The 20,406-nt window shown below is 45.8% G+C and overlaps 1 protein-coding gene across 3 annotated transcripts in view; it reads right to left on the reverse strand.

The window, feature by feature from the left end:
• DCAF7 (DDB1 and CUL4 associated factor 7) overlaps nt 1–20,318 on the reverse strand; it is a 26,779-nt gene extending 6,461 nt beyond the window's left edge. For 2 of the 3 annotated variants that reach the window (XR_003427653.1, XM_027081243.1), the window contains exons 1-7: nt 19,927–20,279; nt 10,896–10,952; nt 6,128–6,286; nt 5,317–5,428; nt 4,581–4,699; nt 1,707–1,916; nt 685–802 (exon numbers count right to left, since the gene is read on the reverse strand). Coding sequence is in view for 2 of the 3 variants with exons in the window: in XM_027081243.1 (XP_026937044.1) it covers nt 685–802; nt 1,707–1,916; nt 4,581–4,699; nt 5,317–5,428; nt 6,128–6,286; nt 10,896–10,952; nt 19,927–20,064 (913 nt within the window). In the remaining variant the exon portion in view is untranslated. Of the gene's footprint in view, nt 1–684; nt 803–1,706; nt 1,917–4,580; nt 4,700–5,316; nt 5,429–6,127; nt 6,287–10,895; nt 10,953–19,926 lie in introns of all 3 variants that reach the window. The other variant, XM_027081244.1, reaches the window with a different exon arrangement.
• Between the last annotated feature and the right edge of the window lie 88 nt (nt 20,319–20,406).

A 20,406-nucleotide genomic window follows, 5' to 3' on the forward strand; every position in this document is an offset into this window, starting at 1 on the left:
CCTAAAAGGGTCTGGAAGGAGACATACCGACCGTCGTGAGTGGTGCCACCTAAACAAAGTGGGGCTGAAGTAGAAATGGGAAAGGAAGCAGAGAAGATGACGTTCACCTTCCTTTTTTTTACATCTCTGTATTGTTGAATTTTTAATAGCAGGCATTGTTTCTAGAATACAAGCACACTGACGGCCAGCGTATTTTTAAGGGGTACTCTTTTGGGTCTGGCAAATGGAGAGATGGGAACTACACGTCACACACCACGGACCCGGGCAGGCTGTGCAGGCCCTTCCATGCACCCAGAACTCAGGGCAGGGGGCATGTGCTTTTGGTATCTCCCAGGCGACAGGCCCAAAGAGCCAGTTACATCCAAGAGAAACTGCGCCCTCCTTCATGCTCCTGGATGAGTCCTCTGTGCCGACCTAGATTTCAGGGGCGCACAGTAGTTGGTACAAGCCTATAACGGGTACACGATGTAAGTAGTATACAGATGCTCTGACATCACTGAGGGTACAAAATCATCTGGAAATCTGGACTGCTTCAATTTCACAAGCATAGGGAGGCTCTCAATGGAGTTACTCTGTGTAAACCTCTCAAACTATCCTTGGAATACAGTAAGGATTACAATTCTAAGGAGACAAGAGGAAGATCTCCTTACCGCTCCCTCCCCATCGCCCCCTGCCAGTAATTACCTGCAGTACAGATGTGGCAGGATGAATGTGGGGCCCAAGCAATGCCATTGACACATGCTCGGTGGTTGTTTAACCTGGCGACAGGCGTGCAGGGAACTCGAACGTCCAGAATCACTACCTGCAGAAATAACAAGGAAGAGGCCCAGAAACTTCAGGGTGTGACAGAAAAAAACAAGACACTACACAAGAGAGAGAAAAAAAATTTGTTTAACTTGTTCATTTGTAGATTTAAAGACTCTTAGAGACAGAGGGTCTCGGCACAGCTAGTTTCTAGTCTGTGTCATAAGCAGCTCAGGGCCTTTAGGCTGCAGGGGAGAAGGCAGAGCAAGTAACATGAATTTGAATAATCCACCAAGTCCTATTAGGTGCATGTGCTAAGGACTCTGTGCGTGCTCAGCTGGGCAGCATGGAAGCCCTCTCCCCAACCCCTGCAGCAAAAGTTGAAAGGTAAGCAGCCCAAGGTACTGGTTTCATCAAAATAAAATTCATCACTGCATCATCTCCACCCACGGTCTACTGCTTTTATCAAATAACAGGCTACAGAGTTGCCACTTCCACATCTGTTCACTAAGGCTGGCAGAATCTGTCCAGACTACAGAGGGGAAAACTGCCTGTTTCTTTACTCGGCACCATAAGCACATGAGATTTGGTTTACTCTTTAGATACTGCTTTTCTTGGCTCCGACTCCAACTCTCCAAGTAGTAAAAGTTCTTAACTCACAGCCCTTGTTCTAGATCAGGTTTTCTCAGTTTCAGCACTCCTGACATTTCGGGTCGGATAATTCTGTGCTGTGAGGAGTGGTCCTGTGCACCACAGGACGTGCAGCAGCATCCCTGGCCTCCACCCACTAGACACCAGTAGCACTGCCCCTCCCCCTCCCACCCCGAAGGTCTCCAGATATTTCCAAAAATCCTCTGAGGAGACAATGGCGACCAGTTGCAAACCATTCTTCTAGATACAGTAAGTACGCAGAGCCGGAGCTGAGTGGCAGGGCCTATGTTAGCCTCAAGCGGGGCTCTCACCTCCATTCCGTCCATGGCCATGGTGGCCAGGTAGTTGGGGTCCTGCTTGTTCCAGCAGAGGCGAAGCAGTGGGTGATGCTGTGGGTCTTCGTAAATGATGGTGCTGTGCTCTAGATGACGGAGGTCAAACATCCGCACCGAGCCATCAGCACCCACAGAGGCAAACATGTCCCTACCGCCTCCGGCCCGGCTAAATGCAATATCATAGACCTGTTGGTGAATAAGAAGCGTCAGTCGGATTCAGCTCTGTTACCACCCTTTCCTGTAACAGGGAAATCTGCTATCCCTAGTTCATCCAAACCCTTGTTCATGACCCAGAAGGAGGTAAACAAAGCCAAACAGCGCCTGTGAGGACTGGGACCTGAGAGTGCTAACATCAGTGACTTTCCAAAGAGTGAAGGTCATTCTGCTCTGGAAACTGGCTGGCTTCTTCTCACTTCCTGCTTTCCAAGGATTCTTCCGCCACCTCCCGTGATAAAACAAACAGCACATACCCTGCTGACCAGCAGAGCACAAGTAGCTCGGAGCAAGTATTCTGTAGGCTTGGACAGGCTCAGTGAAGCGAGAGCCAGTGGCTGTCTCCTGCCACCCTGTTACAAGATGGAGACATTTATTTCCTGGGCCTTCGTGGTTTCATTTGTGTGTGATCAGAGGCAAATCCATGAGCACATTAAGGCCAAGATCATCGATTTGCTGGGTGGAAGCAGCCACGGTTCTGCTGAGAAACCTGGACCTGAGATTCATTTGCGAGAAAGAAGTAACAGAGTTTTGAATCTCGGGAGGCTCAGGTGTTCCTATACTTACGGAGAGGCTTAATACCGCTCTCTTGTCCTAGGACACGCTATCTCTTCTCCTAGTTGGTTTGTACTCATAAGTGAATCAATTTAGGTTTTGAATCATTGTTTTCTGCACTTATTACTTGCTACAAACATTGCACTCTGCTAATGTCTATGAGAAAACAGAGGCAGAGAGCAACAGAGAGCCAGACAAGCGGAGAGAGAGAATCTGAAAAAGGAAAACAAAATGCCAAACAAAACCTATCTTCTGGGGCCAAGGGCAAAGACAGCTGACTTCTGGGGAGACATGCGTGGAATCCCTCACTCAGGACCGTGACTCCAGCCTTCTGGAGGTTCTACCTGCTAAGGGACACTGGCAAACAAGCATCTGTTTCTATTCAACCTCGTAACTTCCTTTTCCTCTGGCTGACTATGAAGAAATTACACTTCTCTTTCTGTAGTAGGAATTAGGAGTGGTTCAATGGGGCACTGGGCTGGTCATCACAAGGAGGCCTGACAGATCAAGGCTCTGTCCAACACCGACCAGCTACCTTAGGGCTGGGCTGTGTTTATCCATATGTGCACCCAGGGTTGGCTCCCAGTAACTTGCAGGGACAGGGACACCATGGCAGCACCACTAAGCAGTAAGGTTCTCACAGGCAATATGGCCGAGTGTGTAAAGCTCAGCTCTGACTGCTTCTTCTTCTGTGCTCCACCAGTGTATTTCATCATAAGCCAAGGGAGGGAAATAACTCCCAGATATATGCTACCCTCCTCTGCACCAATCCGCCAGCAGCAACGAGAACCTCCTGGCAAGTCTTTACTTCAACAGAGAGAGGTGGGCTGAGAAAAATCTAAGGTGCCAGGAGGCGTCATGTTCCTCTCAGAACAACCACCCTTCGATTCATTTCTTCGAGGCCGGGGTGCTGGCCCAGGGCCCGCTGGCTGTTGAGATCGCTGCTCCCATTGTCTACACTGCACTACCTCACTGCAGCTCCGGTGTGGCTTCTCAGCTTTACCAACATCTGTGTAAGCAATCTCCTCATTAAATCCCCTCAGTTTAAATATTTAAAGTAGCTCTAGGTTTCTGGGTTGGACCCTGACAGAGGACAGCAGGCTAAGCTGTCACAGAACCAAAATGCGGCAACCTGCTCCACTTGATGCCCAGAGGGCTCCCAGAACCTCCTTATACCGATCTTCTCGGCAGGACAAACTCTTCCCTCGCCCCTTGGCTTATGGCAGCCAAGTCCAGCAGATTTGTAACAGATCTTACCGTTGGGAGCACAGAAAGCCAAAGAACAACCTCTCACTAAGAATGATAATCTAGTCACCAGCTTTCCATTCTGTGGACAACCTCAAGTTTCTCACCTCATGTCAAGGCATCCTTTTTATTGGTACAGATACTAATAATCTTCACTGTGCAGGGTACGATAGAAAAGAAAACACTACACACAGGAAACGTCCTATAATTTTTCTGGTAGAGGACCAGCATGCAGCGGCTCTGGCAGTTAAAGATTTATGACCACTTTACAAAATCACTCAGAAGAACGCTTTGTTAACACAATTACAGATAGCTTCCTTTGGCTCTTCCAATAAACACAGGAGAAACATCACCATCAAAATAAACCATATTCAATTCCAAATAGTCTTAAAGTGTAAGCATTAAGTGAACATACTAGAATTTCATAGAACCAGTTTAGAGAAAAATTAATGATTTAGTTTTGTCTGCCAGGAAATATTCCCTCTTCTTGCCTCCCTGCTCCCAAAAAAGTAAATATATTTCAAGATAAGTGTTACTCTAAGATTATTTTTTAATCACATCCAGTCCAAGTTTGTCTATAAGAGATCTCATTATTAAAACCCAGTAATCTCTGGCACAAAAAGAAAAACAACAGACTACAGAATGTTTACACCAGCCAAAAAAAAAATACACTCATTTACAACAGTGCTGTTTTCCACTGTTCTGACACATTACTATTTTCAATTTAAACAAGACGACGTCAGCATTATGATTTTCCATGTCATTTGCAAAACAGGGAGAGAACAGCCTGCCTTCACGCTGAAGGCATAGAAAGCAGCTGCGCACCAGCATCAGTACCTCTTTGTCATGGGCAATCAGCTGGGTCTTCACATGGCCGGACACAAGATTCACTCGCCCCAACACCTGCCCGGTCTCCAGCCCCCATATGGTACACGTCGTGTCAATGCTGGAGGTACCTGGAAACAACCAGTGCAAGTCAGCAGCTGACGGGGGTGAAGTTCCCACGCCAGCTTCTCTCCTTGTCCCTATTCATCTATTCAGCCCAAGAGACAACGCACTGCAAACACTTCTTGAGTACAGGGATGGAGACCCCAAAAGAGTCACGTGGGCTTCCCTGGTGGTGCAGTGGTTGAGAGTCCGCCTGCCGATGGAGGGGACGTGAGTTCGTGCCCCGGTCCGGGAAGATCCCATATGCCGCGGAGCGGCTGGGCCCGTGAACCACGGCCGCTGGACCTGTGTGTCCGGAGCCTGTGCTCCGCAACGGGAGAGGCCACAGTGGTGAGAGGCCCACGTACCGCAAAAAGAAAAAAAAAAAAAAAAAGAGTCACGTACTCCATCCTCACCCCAGGGCCTTGGACTCTGCCTGGAGAGACAAGACATGCACACGTGGGAAGCTCAACTCCACGGGAGGAATTAATAACCACGTTCCATATTTAGCCTCTTCCCCACTCGGCCCCATTTTAGGATGTTGCACGGACCTCAGGGCCCTGGTTAAAAACTGGCCCAGTGTTATATCTGAGAAAATGTATCTTTGCTTCTTCACACTGGAATACACCCTCCCTCACTCCCTTACCTAAAAGATAAGGATCCACCTCATTCCAGTCAAAGGAGGTCAGAGGAGCACAGAAATCCGAGTTCTTGTTATTGTTTAGCAAACATTCCAGCCTGGTCTCTGTTTCACCAACCTGAAGGAACAATAATCTTTAAAAACTCAGCCAGTCTTATCTTCACAAAAAATCTTTAAAGCCTCTTTTAGTCCATATTTTAGTAAATTTAAGACGTGGGGGACATTTTTATCATAGAGTAATAAAAACCAGAGGAACTACTTGAATGCTACTTCTTTCCAAGCTTTCTCCTCTGCCCAGCTTTGTTTCCCAAATTTTCACCCCCAAATTCTTCTAGACAAGAAGTCTTCTCACTCTGCCCAAACCGGGGCATCTGTACCCTGCCTGGCTGGACGCCACACCTCCAGCTACAGGAGAGGCCATGGTGACGGCTCGGCAGAGGGGAGGGGAGGCTCCAGGATCCACTCCCATGCTGCACTAGAAGCAGCGGCCTGGATTTTGTTTAATTTACTCAAAAATATCCTGGCTGTAAATAGAATAAGAGGCCGCCGGTGTCCCCACCCCTGCAGAAGGCCTTCGTGCTTACATCACGGTCACTGAGCCTTGAGCTTCCAGGCCGACTGCAGTCGGCAGCAGGACTTGAAGGAATCTTGGCTGGACTCACTAGGAAATCTGCTGAGCCAAACAAGCTCAGTCCAGATCCGCTCCCACCTGTTCTCCCGGCTGCAGTGATCTGGCCTCCAGCCCCGGCCTGTTCTCCGTGAGTCCACGCTGCTGCGAGCAGCTGACTCTGCGGAGGCCCGTCAAGCACCTGCTTACCCTCCACACGCGGAGATAGTCGCCACTCGTCGCCAGCAGGTCTGGATAGACGCCTTTTGTGTCAGGGATCCACATGAGCTTTGTGGTGGGGTACGGATGGTCGAAGGTGTTCCGGCAAATAAACTCCGAACTCTCTTCGTCTAAACCAACAAGCTGGACCTGTAACACAGCAGAATCCAGCCACGTAAACATCTGCTTCTCGGGAGCTGCACCAAATACACCAGACCCCTGTCAGTGACAGCCGTCCTGACGCTGTACTACCCTTCACTGCAGAGGCAAGAACTAAGAGAGAGAGGGCATCTAGTCCAACGGGCCTGCTGCTCAGACAAGGAAACCCAGCCTTGGAGGGGTTGAGTTACACTGAAGACTGCAGAGCTAGTCAGAGGCAGAGACAAAATCTGAATACAGGTTTTCTGACTCCAACTCCTGCCCTCTTGATCCAACACCCTAGAGCTGTGTTAACTGCCCAGCTGGTTACCTTCCCCCACAAGCCGAGGCACTTGACAACGTGCAGCCGTGGTTTTAGTGACCCCACGACCAGAAGTGCTGTGGACATTTAGTGACAGCCAACAAAGGAACGTCTCACCTAAAAAGGCAATCGTAGGGGCTTCCTTGGTGGTGCAGTGGTTGGGAATCCACCTGCCAATGCAGAGGACACGGGTTCGAGCCCTGGTCCAGGAAGATCCCACATGCTGCGGAACTACTAAGTCTGTGAGCCACAACTACTGAGCCTGCACTCTAGAGCCTGTGAGCCACAACTACTGAAGCCCACGCACCTAGAGCCCACGCTCCGCAACGAGAAGCCACCGAAATGAGAAGCGCGCTCCCCTCAACCAGAGAAAGCCCATGCGCATCAGCGAAGACCCAACACAGCCAAAAATAAAAATAAATAAAATTTATTTTAATAAAAAAGGCAATCATCCACAAACCGCCTCCTCCTCTAGCCCCCCAACCTCGCCCCCACTGGCTGGTAATATGCTGACACAGAAGGGTGTGCCAAACAAGCATTCGGGAGCCCGAACCACTGTAACTGGCAAAAAAGTGGGTACTGTTGATGAGAAAGTCCCAGCTGGTCTGGCCACCTTTTCTTTGAGTCAGTTTTGGACCAATATTGACTTCCATCCTTTGCTGTCCAACTCAATCTGGCTCAGTAGGAAATGCCACCTGCTATACATTTGCTTATGAACTTCCACCAGCTGGAAGATGGAATGGTAGGGAGGATAAACGAGAGGATAGGCACTAACCATATAGCAGAAAGAATTCCTTCCACTCCTGTCTTGCTGACTCCAGTCTCAGATACCAGTATCTTCCTATCTTTTTTTTGTTTAAACAATTTTATTTAGGTACAATTGCATACAATAAAATTCACTCACTTTAGGTGTACAGTATCACTGAATAATATTGCATTATGTGGGGGCTTCCCCGGTGGCGCAGTGGTTGAGAGTTCGCCTGTCAATGCAGGGGACACGGGTTCCTGCCCCGGTCCGGGAAGATCCCACATGCTGCAGAGCGGCTGGGGCCGTGAGCCATGTCCGCTGAGCCTGCGCGTCCGGAGCCTGCGCGTCCGGAGCCTGTGCTCCGCAACAGGAGAGGCCACAACAGTGAGAGGCCCGCGCAAAAAATAAATAAATAAAATTTAAAAAGGTGTACGGTGGGCTTCCCTGGTGGCGCAGTGGTTGAGAGTCCACCTGCCGATGCAGGGGATGCGGGTTCGTGCCCTGGTCCAGGAAGATCCCACATGCCGCGGAGCGGCTGGGCCCGTGAGCCATGGCCGCTGAGCCTGCGCGTCCGGAGCCTGTGCTCGGCAACGGGAGAGGCCACGGCAGTGAGAGGCCCGCGTACCGCAAAAAAAAAAAAAAAAAAAAGTGTATGGAAAGGTTCTGAGGAGGCATAGAAACGGAAGGCATCCCCAGCAAGTGGGGCAGAGTTACTAACTAGATGGCCCACTTGGCGGGCAGCAAGAGGAACCAACGGAGAGAGCCCCGCAGAGGAGGCTGATGAAACATGCCTAGGGCAGGCTCGAGAGCCCTGACAGCAAACTGAAAACAGAGGTGGGTTTTCCCCCGTGAAGGCGTCTGAGAGGCAGCGGTAGGACTGTGAGACCGTGGAGGTATGAGTATGGGGCCTGGTAATGCTGGGCGGGACTGACTGGATCCAGGAAGAGGCTGGAGGCGGGGAGCTCAGCCTGGAGACCCACAGGGGAACAGGTGGGAAAGGTTAAGGGCCTGTGGTGACCGGTAGTGAGAAAGGCAAGGGATAACCCGAGATGGCCACAAGAAGGATTTTGACAGAATGAACAGTTCTTATGGAATTAAAAAGTTGACATTCTGACCTTTGCAGAAAACAAAATGTAAAGGAAGATTCTAGATGGAACAGGGAAAATTGGCATCAGGCTTGGTGGGGGAAGGAGGAGAAAATAGATGAGAAGGTAAATTTTGTGGCTCACTGGGCAGAATAAAGCGTAAGCCTCTCATATAGATTCTGAGCCAGATATTGCATTCATCTATTTATTCAAATATTTACCTAGTGGTTATTAGGTGCCAAGCCCTAAGTGCTGGGGATGTGGCAGCAAGCACAAAATCCCTCTTTCTAGCCATGCAGGTAAGGCTAAACTAGAAGGGGAAAATGCTGCTACTGCTAAAAGTTGCTTTCCAGCCATTGGAGGCTTCTCTGCAAACCTCAAAATATCAGCCCCCATGAGCACGTGCCACTTAGGATCCACTTAAGCAGGCATTCAAAGCTTTCGCTAGCCTACCTTATCTTCCACTTTCATTTATCTAGTCAGTGCTTCCCATCCCTCTCCTTACACTGCCCTCACTTATAAAATCCTCATACCTCCTTCCGTTGATCCAAATCCTGCCCAGTATTAATAAAGAACGGTGGCATCAGCCTTCCAGGCCTCCTTACTTACCACTTGCTAGTTGTAGGACCTTGGACATGTTACTTAACTTTGCTAAACCTGTTTCCAATCTGTAAAGTGAGGATATTCACAGTACCTACACCTCACAGAGTTGTATGTAACACCTTTTGTTTGTAAACTGTTCAGTATGATGCCTTCCTCAGTGTATGAGCTTTTAATATTCTTACACCTCACCTCCTTCATAAACCATCTGCAGTCTTCCCAGCACAGTGGTCTCTCAGTACTTATCTATTCCATCCATTTGGTGACTAATCCCACACTGCCTCATGAAAGCACCTGCATGACTGTCTTATGCTATTTCTCTTAGTAAATGCCTTAAAAACAGGGCCTGTAGGGACTTCCCTGGTGGTCCAGTGGTTAAGAGTCCGCCTTCCAATGCGGGGGACGCAGGTTCGATCCCTGGTCAGGAATCTAAGATCCCACATGCCGCGGGGCAACTGAGCCCGTGTGCCGTGACCACTGAGCCTGCACGTTCTGGAGCCTACATACCACAACTAGAGAAGCCCGTGATGAAGAGCCCGTGTGCCACAACCGGTACCCGACACAGCCAAATAAATAAATAAACATTAAAAAAATAAAAAATTAAACCTACACACCATTGTAAAGCAATTATACCCCAATAAAGATGTTAAAAAAAATAAAAATTTAAAAAATTAAAAAAATTAAAAATTAAAAAAAAACAGGGCCTGTGTCTTACTCCTGCTTGTACTGCCAACAGCAATGGTTTTCAAATCTGGCAACCAGATTTACCTAGAGTGCTTTACACATTCCTGGGCTCCCCACCGTTAGCCCAAGATTCTGATTCAACAAGTGTCAAGTGGGGCCCAGGAGTCTATATTCTTAAGACCCTCCCTGGTGATCTGATTCAGCAAGGTTTGACAACCTCTGCACAACAGTACCTAACCTAGGGAAGAAGCCAGGAAATGGCTGGGATCTTCCCTGATCTTCCCAAAGACTTCATGTGTTTGCACAGACTCGTGTTTCATCCTTGGCCTAACTCGCTTTAGCTCTTCTGCTCCAAATTGCCAACCAAGTACTGAAAGGAATAACACTTTGCTTTCACTGTTATTCAACTGTTGTTCATATACGCAGATGTTAAAAATTTAATGAAAGAGAATGTAAGTTCTCTTGAATATTCATATAATACAGAATGAACTGGTAAAGTCTCCCATTAACTTCACCCTCAATTCTACTTAGTGACTCTCAAACCAGTTTGATATGAACTACTTTCCAAATGGTTTTTCCAAACAAAACACCAAAAATAACCCAGATAAGTTTGGACCATAAAATGTATTCTGTAACTTGCTCTTAACAACATCTTGGAAGATCTCACGTCCGTACAAATAGCTCTACCTCATTCTTCCACAGCAGACTGTGGTAAGCACACCATAATTTAACTATTCATAGTTACTGTGGTTATAGCCCATTGTTTTGCTATTATAAACAATGCTCTGTACATATATGTGTAAAGGCTTTTATTGGTCAGATTGCTAAAAGTGTAACTGCTGCATCACATTTTAGATGTTGATACCACAGGAACTATGAGATAATAAATGTGTGTTGTTTTAAGCTAAAAAAAAAGTCACAGATCCTGTCCAGCAGCCTTTGAAAAGGCTGCTTCCATTTACACTTTCATTAACAGTATATGAGGGTGCCAATTTCCCCATACCTTTGAAAACACTGAAAATAATCTTTTTAACATTTTTGTTAATCTGAGAGATGAAAAATGGCATTTTACTACTGAAGGTGAGCATATTTATTATTTTTACTTCTGAATAATAATTTTTAAAATGAGTGCTTATAATGGACCAAGTATAAGCATTACACTTACTGCTTTACATGCAATACCTCATTTAATCCTCTCAACATCTCCATGAGGTAGGTACTCTTATTCTTCCCACTTTCCTAAGAGATGGAGTAAAAGAGATGTTAAGTATCTTGCCCAGGATCACAAAGGTTATCACTTCCCCATACTATCAGCAACACTAGAAGCAGTAACTTAATTTTTATAAATTTGAAAGGGAAAAGTAGCATCGCAGGGGCAATTCTCACCCCCTTAACTACCTGAGGTTGAGTAGCTTTTCCTGTTTATTGATCCCTTGCGTTTTCTCCTCTACAAACTGGCTGTTTATGCTCTGTTCGTTCTTCTATCACACTAAGTAAATTAGCTCCCACTGGCTGTCACGTTTTGAAAATATTTTTCGTTGTCCTATCATCTGTCTTTTGACTTTGTCCACAGGATATCTTTTCACATAGAAATGTTTTATTTGTATGTACAGTTGACCCTTGCACAAGGTGGGGGGTTAATGCACGTATAATTTAGTATCTGAGTCCTCTGCATCTTTGGATTCAACCAACCATGGACCCTGTGTAGTACTTAATTGAAAAATATCCACTTATAAGTGGACCTGTGCAGTTTAAACCCGTACTGTTCAAGGGTCAACTGCACTATAGCCTGTCAATCTTTTCCTTAGTTGACTCTGGATTTAATGATTGGCTTAAAGATCACCTTCTCTGCGCACCCTCCACTGCCCCAGTACAAATTTCATAGTCAATTTTCTTTTACTATGTTTGGGGGACTGTTCTTTACTTGATCTGGAATTGATTTTCATATATGACGTGAATTAGGGGGCTCTAAATTTTTCTGCCGTACAATTTATTTTTTTCCCCGGTGAGTTAAAGTTCTATCTTATCAATAACTACATTTCTATATATACTTAGTTCTGCTTTGGAACGTTGTGTGTGATTGCACCAACTATATGTGGTATTGGCTGTAACTATACCAATTCCGGTATGTTTACTCTGATCTGGTAGGCAAGTGTTCCCCTCTCTGTTTTCAAAACATCTTTTCCCTTTTTTTTTTTTTGGACATCAGTATACATTTATTTTTAAGACTCTGGAGACAAATAGTATTCCAGTTCTAGCCTCGCATTTACCTTCTATGTCACTTTGGGGAGTTACTTAGCACATCTGGGCCTCAGCTTCCTCATCTTCCCATAAGTTCTGATATGTATTATTTTTACCAATCAGCTGGTTTCCCTTAAGAAAAATTTTTTTCTTAATACATGGCCAATTTTTATAAATTATCTTTTTAAAAAGTGCATTCTATTCCCCATATAAATCTTATATACTCAAGTATATTTTCAGGTATTCACAGTAGCACAATCTGTAATAGCTGCAGATTTGCAGACACTGCTCCATGCCTTCTATCATCAACTGTGGCTAGCCTGACTTTTCCTTCCCCTCTTCAAGAGGATGTGATCATTTTGCCTGAATGTCCAAAGATTCTTTCTTCACCCTAGGAAAATGTAGACACTTTCCTAGGAAAGTTTTCAGTGCCAATTGTTTTGTGTCCATTTCTCTTGAGATATAGTTTGAACTCATTACTTCAAACCTTTATTCTATAAAGTCTTCTTTAATGACATATTTGAGTTTTTGTGTTTCATTTCTTTGGTCTTCTTCAGAGACACCAATTATACCTAAGTTAGACATTCTTTATTTTCTGCATCTATTACAGACTTTTTAATTGTTCATTTCCACTTCATTTTCTCAATCTGTCTTCCCTATCTTTCACTGTTTTCAGCAGTTTGTATTCATTTTAATTCTCTTTCTAATGTGGCTTTTAGGTCTGTGATAATTTTTGTTTTCTCTTCCACTTTTTTCCTGGGCTGCACCTGCTGGTGGTCCCATTTTCTCTTGTCACCATGCCTATTTTACCTGATCTCCTGTATCTCCACCTGGAGTTCTTTATTTTCTTAAGTTCTTTGAATTCATGGTGGCCATTAATTTTCAACTAAGGTGAAAACAATTTTCTAGTGTAGATACTTTACCTTCCATTTGTTTCCCATTTTTTCCCCCTCCTTTCTTATAGTATCTCTCTATTGCTACTATGCTGGTTCCTGAATGAGGCAAGTTCTTTCTAGATGATCTGAAGGAAGTTCCTACGGGAGAGAGGTCAGGGCCATGTTCCAAGTTAGCATAAATACATGAGGCTTTTGCATCTTCCCAGCCAACAGAGATGAAGAGCTGTCAAGCTGCTCACAATTCAATCTCTTCCAACCTGCCTCATCTAGTGCTTCTAGAGACGATGGCATGTCTCCATGTCTCCTTATACAGCTTAGCTTCCCTCTCATCCAAGGTGTCAAGTGCGGTCTAGAGAAGCTCCTGCTGCCTTCTGTGCACCCTCTTCTCACTGTCCCAAACAAAGGATTGTTGGTTTTGCCCATCAAAATCCTATCCTGGAGAACTGTGCTCTTCTGAGTTTGAATCTGCAGCCACAGACATCCTTTCTCAGCATCTTCCTATACCCATTTGATTTTCATTATACTGCCATCCTTCCTCACTTATTGTGGGAGCGTAAGGAAAAAGTATGTCTTTAATCATCTTGTCAACATTTAGGTTACCCCTCTGCCTTTTCTTTCCTCCATAGTCTTCCCTGTCCTCCTGTTAAACTTCTTCTATCTCCCACCTCCACTGCCTTTCTGCAACTATTGTTTCACAATGCTTTACCCCAACATGTGAAACAAATGCCCCCTAGAAAGAAAAGACTGTGAAATAAGATCATTTTTACTTATTTTTAAACTGTGGATATTACTATGTCAGATATCTCCTAAGGAGCAGATATAAAACATAAAATATTTATTCCTTGGAGGCATGACCACACCTTCACTTTCAATTACTTTCATGAACAACAACATAAATTACTATTCACATTACTCATACCTTGTATTTTTTAAAATTTAAAAGCTGCTGTGTTTATCTTGTTACTATGCTCCTCGAGGGAGGAGACTGTGTATCCCGCTTTAACTACATGCAGTGCTAGTACCAGAACATGAAGGTGAATGCATATGAATATGTGTGCACATATATGTAATTAATAATAATAATAAAAAAACCCGGGTTTTCCCTGGTGGTGCAGTGGTTGCGAGTCCGCCTGCCGATGCAGGGGACACGCGTTCGTGCCCCGGTCCAGGAAGATCCCACATGCCGCGTAACAGCTAGGCCCGTGAGCCATGGCCACTGAGCCTGCACATCCAGAGCCTGTGCTCCCCAACGGGAGAGGCCACAACAGTGAGAGGCCCGCGTACCGCAAAAAAAAAAACCAAGTTATCTAAACCAGTAATACCACTCTTGACAGTAGAACATTTCCCCACAATTGTTAATATAACCAAAATCAGCTAAGGCAAAATTCTGACAGAATAAACCAGCTTTTCTTGGTCTTTTCCATTTGTCCTCCTTTCAAGCCTGTTCCTGACTGATTATTGTTGATCAACATCTGCAGAGAGGTCCTGCCTTGTCAAACTCTGAGATGAACTCTGGCACAGCACCCCTTCAGCTCCTGGCTCTGAGGCTAATCAATCAGCTCTGGCATCACAGCCCCAGGCAGGCCAGACTACCTACAGAACACAGATTCACTCCTTGTTCAAATCACAGCATCTCCAGTAAGTCTGTGTGAACCAGGTTAGGGCAAAAAACAATATAGCAGAAGTTTTATTCAGTGGTCTCATGGAGGAATTAGTCCCCTCACTGTCTAGAAAAAAGAAAGGAGGAAGTTAAAACCAGAAGAGTTTTATACTTTAAATTCCCCTGCTGACACTCTTGGCAAGGACTGATGGAGCACTGCAAAATTTTAAATATCTATCAAAAATACTTATGTGTATTAAAACACTTTCTCTTTACTGCTACCAATCTCAAATCTGCTAAGAAAGGATACAGAAGGTTACCAAGTATCATCGCTGTGCCTAAAACACAACAAATAAATATTTGTTGAATTAATGAACAAATGAATGAGAATCCTGAAAGGCTGCCAGAAATACTGAGAAATGAAAACTTATATGCCAGGGTCAAAACCATTATGTGCCAAATACGCAGTGGTTGGGGGTCCGCCTGCCGATGCAGGGGACACGGGTTCATGCCCCGGTCCGGGAGGATCCTGTGTGCCGCGGGGCGGCTGGGACCGTGGGCCATGGCCGCTGGGCTTGCGCGTCCGGAGCCTGTGCTCCGTGGCAGGAGAGGCCACAGCAGGGAGAGGCCCGCGTACCGCAGGAAAAAAAAACAAAAAAAAACCATTACGTGCCAAATAGATAAAGTAATTCTACATTAAAGATCTCATAGGAATCAACACAGGCTGACAAAGCAAGCATTCATCCCATGTGCATTTCAAGTACAAGGTAGTCTTACTCAGATTCACTACCAGTATTCTTCAAAAAGCATCAGGTATACCTATGATTTCTCTCCTCAGAACCTCAAAAAATGTTTTCTAGATGCCAAATCTTAACGCACAAATGGTCAGCTAGTTAAATATTAGGGCAAAATAAATCCCAATCACGCTGTCAATTCTATTCAAAACCAACCCTGAAACATGCAACTAAGTGGAATAGAAGCCCAGGAACTGCTACCCATCTTTCCCCATAAAACAAGGGAAATACCACTCGTCTAAAGATGACAGATATTGTCAAAACTCAGGAGAAATACCAGAGTTCTTTTTTTTTTTTTTTTTTAATTTATTTTGGGCTGTACTGGGTCTTCGTTTCTGTGCGAGGGCTTTCTCTAGTTGTGGCAGGCGGGGGCCACTCTTCATCGCGATGCACGGGTCTCTCACTATTGTGGCCTCTCTTGTTTCGGAGCACAGGCTCCAGACCCGCAGGCTCAGTAGTTGTGGCTCACGGGCCTAGTTGCTCCTCGGCATGCGGGATCTTCCCAGACCAGGGCTCGATCCCGTGTCCCCTGCATTAGCAGGCAGATTCTCAACCACTGTGCCACCAGGGAAGCCCCAGAGTTCTTATATCAGAGTTACTGTGTCTAATCCAGGTAGAACAAGAGAAAATGGGCTTAAACTAGCATATTACACTACTTGGAGTCCGACAACAAGAAGCTTCTACACCACAAAATGGGTTTGGTTGAAAGAAACCAAGAGAATTTTTTCCCCTGGGTCTTTAAAAGGCAAAGGAATGAACATAATGACCTTTTGAGGTACCTTTCTGACCTAAGGTCCTGATTTTTCTCTGGAAAATACAAAAGTCAAATTTACCTAACACCCATATAATGCTCCTTGATTATATTTCGATTACAGATAGAGTAGTGATGATGTTTAAGTAATAATAGCTAACATTTCTAAATTGCTTACTATGTGCCAGGCAGAGTTCCTAACTCCATTACATATATTAACTCATTTAATCTTATTACTCTCATTTTACAGATGAGGAAACTGAGGCACAGAGTTTCATTTGCTTAAGGCCATACAAAACTGGTAAGTGGCAGGGCTGAGATCTCAACCCAGACTACCTTAAAGAGGCTATTTGGTAATTGAGCTTTTTTCATGGGATGGAATCAATATTTAGGCACATGCAGATGCAAAAAGAAGGATTCCTGTCTCTGGTCAGGAGATGCCAAGGTAACTCCAGGGTAATGGTCTTAGAGCACCACCTGGACCACCTGTGTCTGAATCACCTGGGTGTCTGTTAACTAGTGAAGCCTGAGAATGTATAAGTCCCTCAAAGGATTCTTATACACAAGCTAAAATTTAGAAAACCATTCTCCAACACCAGTGTTGCTCTATCCCCAAGCAGAGACCACAAAAAAACAACATCAAACACAATTACCAATAGTAGGACTCTTTATTCCAGGTGTAGTTGATAGAACCTAGTTTACTCCACAACAATTCCCAAATTTATTCGGATGATGGAACACCTGGAAGTCAAGTTGTTCTTGAAATGCTAAGAGATTTAATTCTACCGAACTACAAATAATTTTACTACAGGAAAATGTGATGACATGAATACAAAATTTTTCTTAAATTAAAATCACGTTTTCTTAATGTCTCACAGTAAAAAAAGATGACCGTTTCTAGGCTTTTTCATCAATGTTAATTTGCTGTGTCAATTTATTTTGTCCTCTACTGGCAATTACTATTGACAGCAAACAGGAACCAAAGGTCTGAGAATTTCAACCAATAATTTTAAAATTCCTCTAAAATATGAAGTCTGGCACCTCCATGTCCAGGTTTCTCCGAAACTGAGCCTGATAATCACTGTGTTAAAGTGAGATTTATTGCCCGCCAGCCCCTAGGCACAGATCCTCTACAGCAGGGTTTCTTACCTTGAGGTCCATGAACTTGAGGCGGAAAATCACATTTACATTTTCACAAACCTCTAGCTAAAATTTATCATCTCCTTCCATTACAAATGGAGGCAGCTACTCACCATGGCATCAAGATCTGTGAGTTGTTACCAATAAAAATCACTGATTTTTTCATATCACATCAAAGTGAACATCTTGAAATGCTGTTTACCCTCATCCCTACTTCAAGATTAATGATTATAATGGATGATGTAATTTAATGAGTTAACTTAATTAAAAGTACAGATTATCACTTTTTTTTGTTTTTTGTTTTTTGCAGTACGCGGGCCTCTCACTGTTGTGGCCTCTCCCGTTGCAGAGCAACAGGCTCCGGACGCGCAGGCTCAGCGTGTCCCCTGCATCGGCAGGCGGAGTCGCAACCACTGCGCCACCAGGGAAGCCCCCAGATTATCACTTTTTAAAAAATGTTTTTAATAACTATACCTCAGGGCTTCCTATAGTCTGGGGATGCGGGTTCGTGCCCCGGTCCGGGAGGATCCCGCATGCCGCGGAGCGGCTGCGCTCATGAGCCATGGCCGCTGAGCCTGCGCGTCCGGAGCCTGTTGCTCCGCAACGGGAGAGGCCACAACAGTGAGAGGCCCGCATACCGCAAAAAACAAAAAAAACGAAAAACAAACAAACAAACAAAAAATAACTATAGCTCAATATGATTGGTTTCCTTTGTAATCCTATGTATTTTATGCATTTGAAAACAGAATTATGAACAGAGATCTACTGGCTTCAAACTGCCAAAGGTGTCCATGACAGACACACACACACACACACACACACACACACACACACACGCACGCACACACACACAAGTTAAGAACTCTGACCTAGATAGGTGAGGGCACAAAAACAGTAGGCAAGACACTGCACTGCCTACATCATGCAAGTGAACTGAGACAGAGGTAACCGCTTAACCTATTACCCCTGGGATCATCAGACCACGCGGCCTGTGTGCCTGTGGCACAAAGAAGGGACTCCACATGGTTACTAAATGAAAGGACAAACTTTGGGGTAGAGTCCCTGCAACGGAGGTTTGACACCAATTACTCCACTGATTCCCCCAGCAGCCTAACTGTGGCTCAGTTTCTCCTCTCTTAGAAATGGGACTACTGCTTACCCAAATCGACCCTGGAAGAACTTGCAAGGAAAAAAAAATCTATCTGTGTGAAAAGATTCAAGCCCTTTGAAAGATATATTTTACTTTTCTTCCCCTTTTAAACATGTATCCTTAAACAACAGTTCTAATGTTCTCAATTTTACTAGTTCAGTTTACACATCAGGGCCTTGAATTCCATTCCCAGCTCTGCCGTCCACTATGGGCCCTAAAGAAGAAAGAGGCACCAGAGAAAAGAAAATAAAGCTATGTCTTGTCAGGACTCTCTGCTTTCTGTGGGCAATGGGTGGACTCCAAGATCAGTGCATACTCCCCAAGATTTGTTTGTAAATTGTGTATGTGTGATGTCTGGGTAATGAAAGTCCATCGTTTTCATCACTTTCTCAAAGGGGATTCCAAAATAGTTAAGACCTAACTCTAGAGAAACAGATGTGCTCCTGAAAAACTGTCAACAAAATTACAATGTTCAAATGTTTTTTACAGGACCTTTATGTGTAAAAAGAACTTTCCTACAACAAATTGTGGGTCAGAAATAATAAAACTGACCTGTGCAGTGCCCCACAGCTGGTCAGTGGACCAGACAGGACCCAACCCAAGAGCACCTGGCTTTCTTCCCTGCCCCATGCCTGTCACCATCCAACACTTTATTCTTCTTAAGTCACGGTGTTCATGGTGTTAAGCAGGTGTACAGGCTTTCAACACCGCTAGGCACGGCTCTCCGTTGCTCTGATCACTATCAATCACGTTTACTCTAATACAATAAATGGAAGAGATTAAGGAATAAAGGAAAGAAAACTCTTCCCACTAACTTATTCAACAACTTTCAAAAATAAATTTATGCTGCACTGCCAGCTTAAAGCTTCCTCCTACTACCCGTGCTTCTATGAAGGATTCTCAAATTGTGGATGTCCAGAAAGACTTACTACTCAAGATTACACATCTGTATTAGCACGAAAGATGCCAAGAAAAAAATACGGCAAGTATCATCCTTCTCTGTTCGGAAAACAATGGCGGGATTACAGCCATTGGCCAAGATTTCCAAAAAGAGGGTCTCTTTGAAGAGGACGAATATGAGGCAGCAATAGCAATGGCAATCCCGGCAAAGGGCTGGGGGAATCCAGGAAGAGTACCTGGGGGTGGATGTAGGGGGCTGGGAAGCCTGCGTAATAAACAGTCCTAATAGCGATCTAGCGTGGCCAGGAGTGACCACCGAGGCGCCAGCATTTTCTTCACAGCCACCATTCCCTCATCCTTCTTCCGCCCCCTAACTGAAGCAATGCGGCAGGAGCGGAGGGGAAAGGAGTGATAAATGGCATAGCTTTGGGGTGTAAACCTGGGTTTGAGACCTGTTTCCGTCACGAAATAGCTGTGTGACTCGGGCAAGTCACAACACGGTGCCTCAGTTTTCCCATCAGTAAAATGAGAGTAACTACACTCCTGACTACCCAGGAATGCTGCAAGGATTAAATGCGATAATGAGAGCGAAACTGTCTGCACAGGGCCAGACACAGAGGAACCCTCCGTGGCGCTAGGGCAAGTCCGCGGGAGGGTCCTGGGGTCTGGGCTCCGGCCCGGAAAGGGCGCCCCCGGGGCCCGCTCCCCGCCAGCCGGGTTCCGAGCCCCTGCCCGGCCCACCTTGTTGTTGTACTCCTCCACGAAGCTGCCCAGCGCCAGGCGAAAGCGCTTGTCGGGCCGCACGCTCCAGTTCATGGCGTAGACAGTCCAGGGCGCTTCATACTTGTAGATCTCCTTCCGTTTGCCGTGCAGGGACATGGTGGCGGCGGCGGGGCCGCAGTGCGGACCGGGACGGCAGCGGGCTGCTGAGGGCGGGGGCGCCAATCGGGAAGGGAGCCTGGCCTGGAACCCAGGGGTCCGAAGGGAGGCGGGGCGGGGGCGGGCAAGGACGGCCTAGCCCGGAAGAGGGCCCGCAGCGAGAGACAACTAGGGCCGAGCCCAACTCCCAGTTTCAAACCTGCTTCGGCTCGGACGACAGCCACCTTCCGTTTGAGACACCGCCCCGCCCACCCGGGACGGAAGCTACGCGACCCTCGCAGCGGCGCCGACCGTTGGCTGCCTGACACGTCCTTTCGAACGATGCCTTCTCCTCATTGGCTA

This window comes from Aethalodelphis obliquidens, unplaced genomic scaffold (genome assembly GCF_003676395.1).
Source record: "Aethalodelphis obliquidens isolate GAN/ISIS:26980383/991018 unplaced genomic scaffold, ASM367639v1 scaffold44, whole genome shotgun sequence".
In the NCBI taxonomy this organism is placed as follows: Eukaryota; Metazoa; Chordata; class Mammalia; order Artiodactyla; family Delphinidae; genus Aethalodelphis; species Aethalodelphis obliquidens.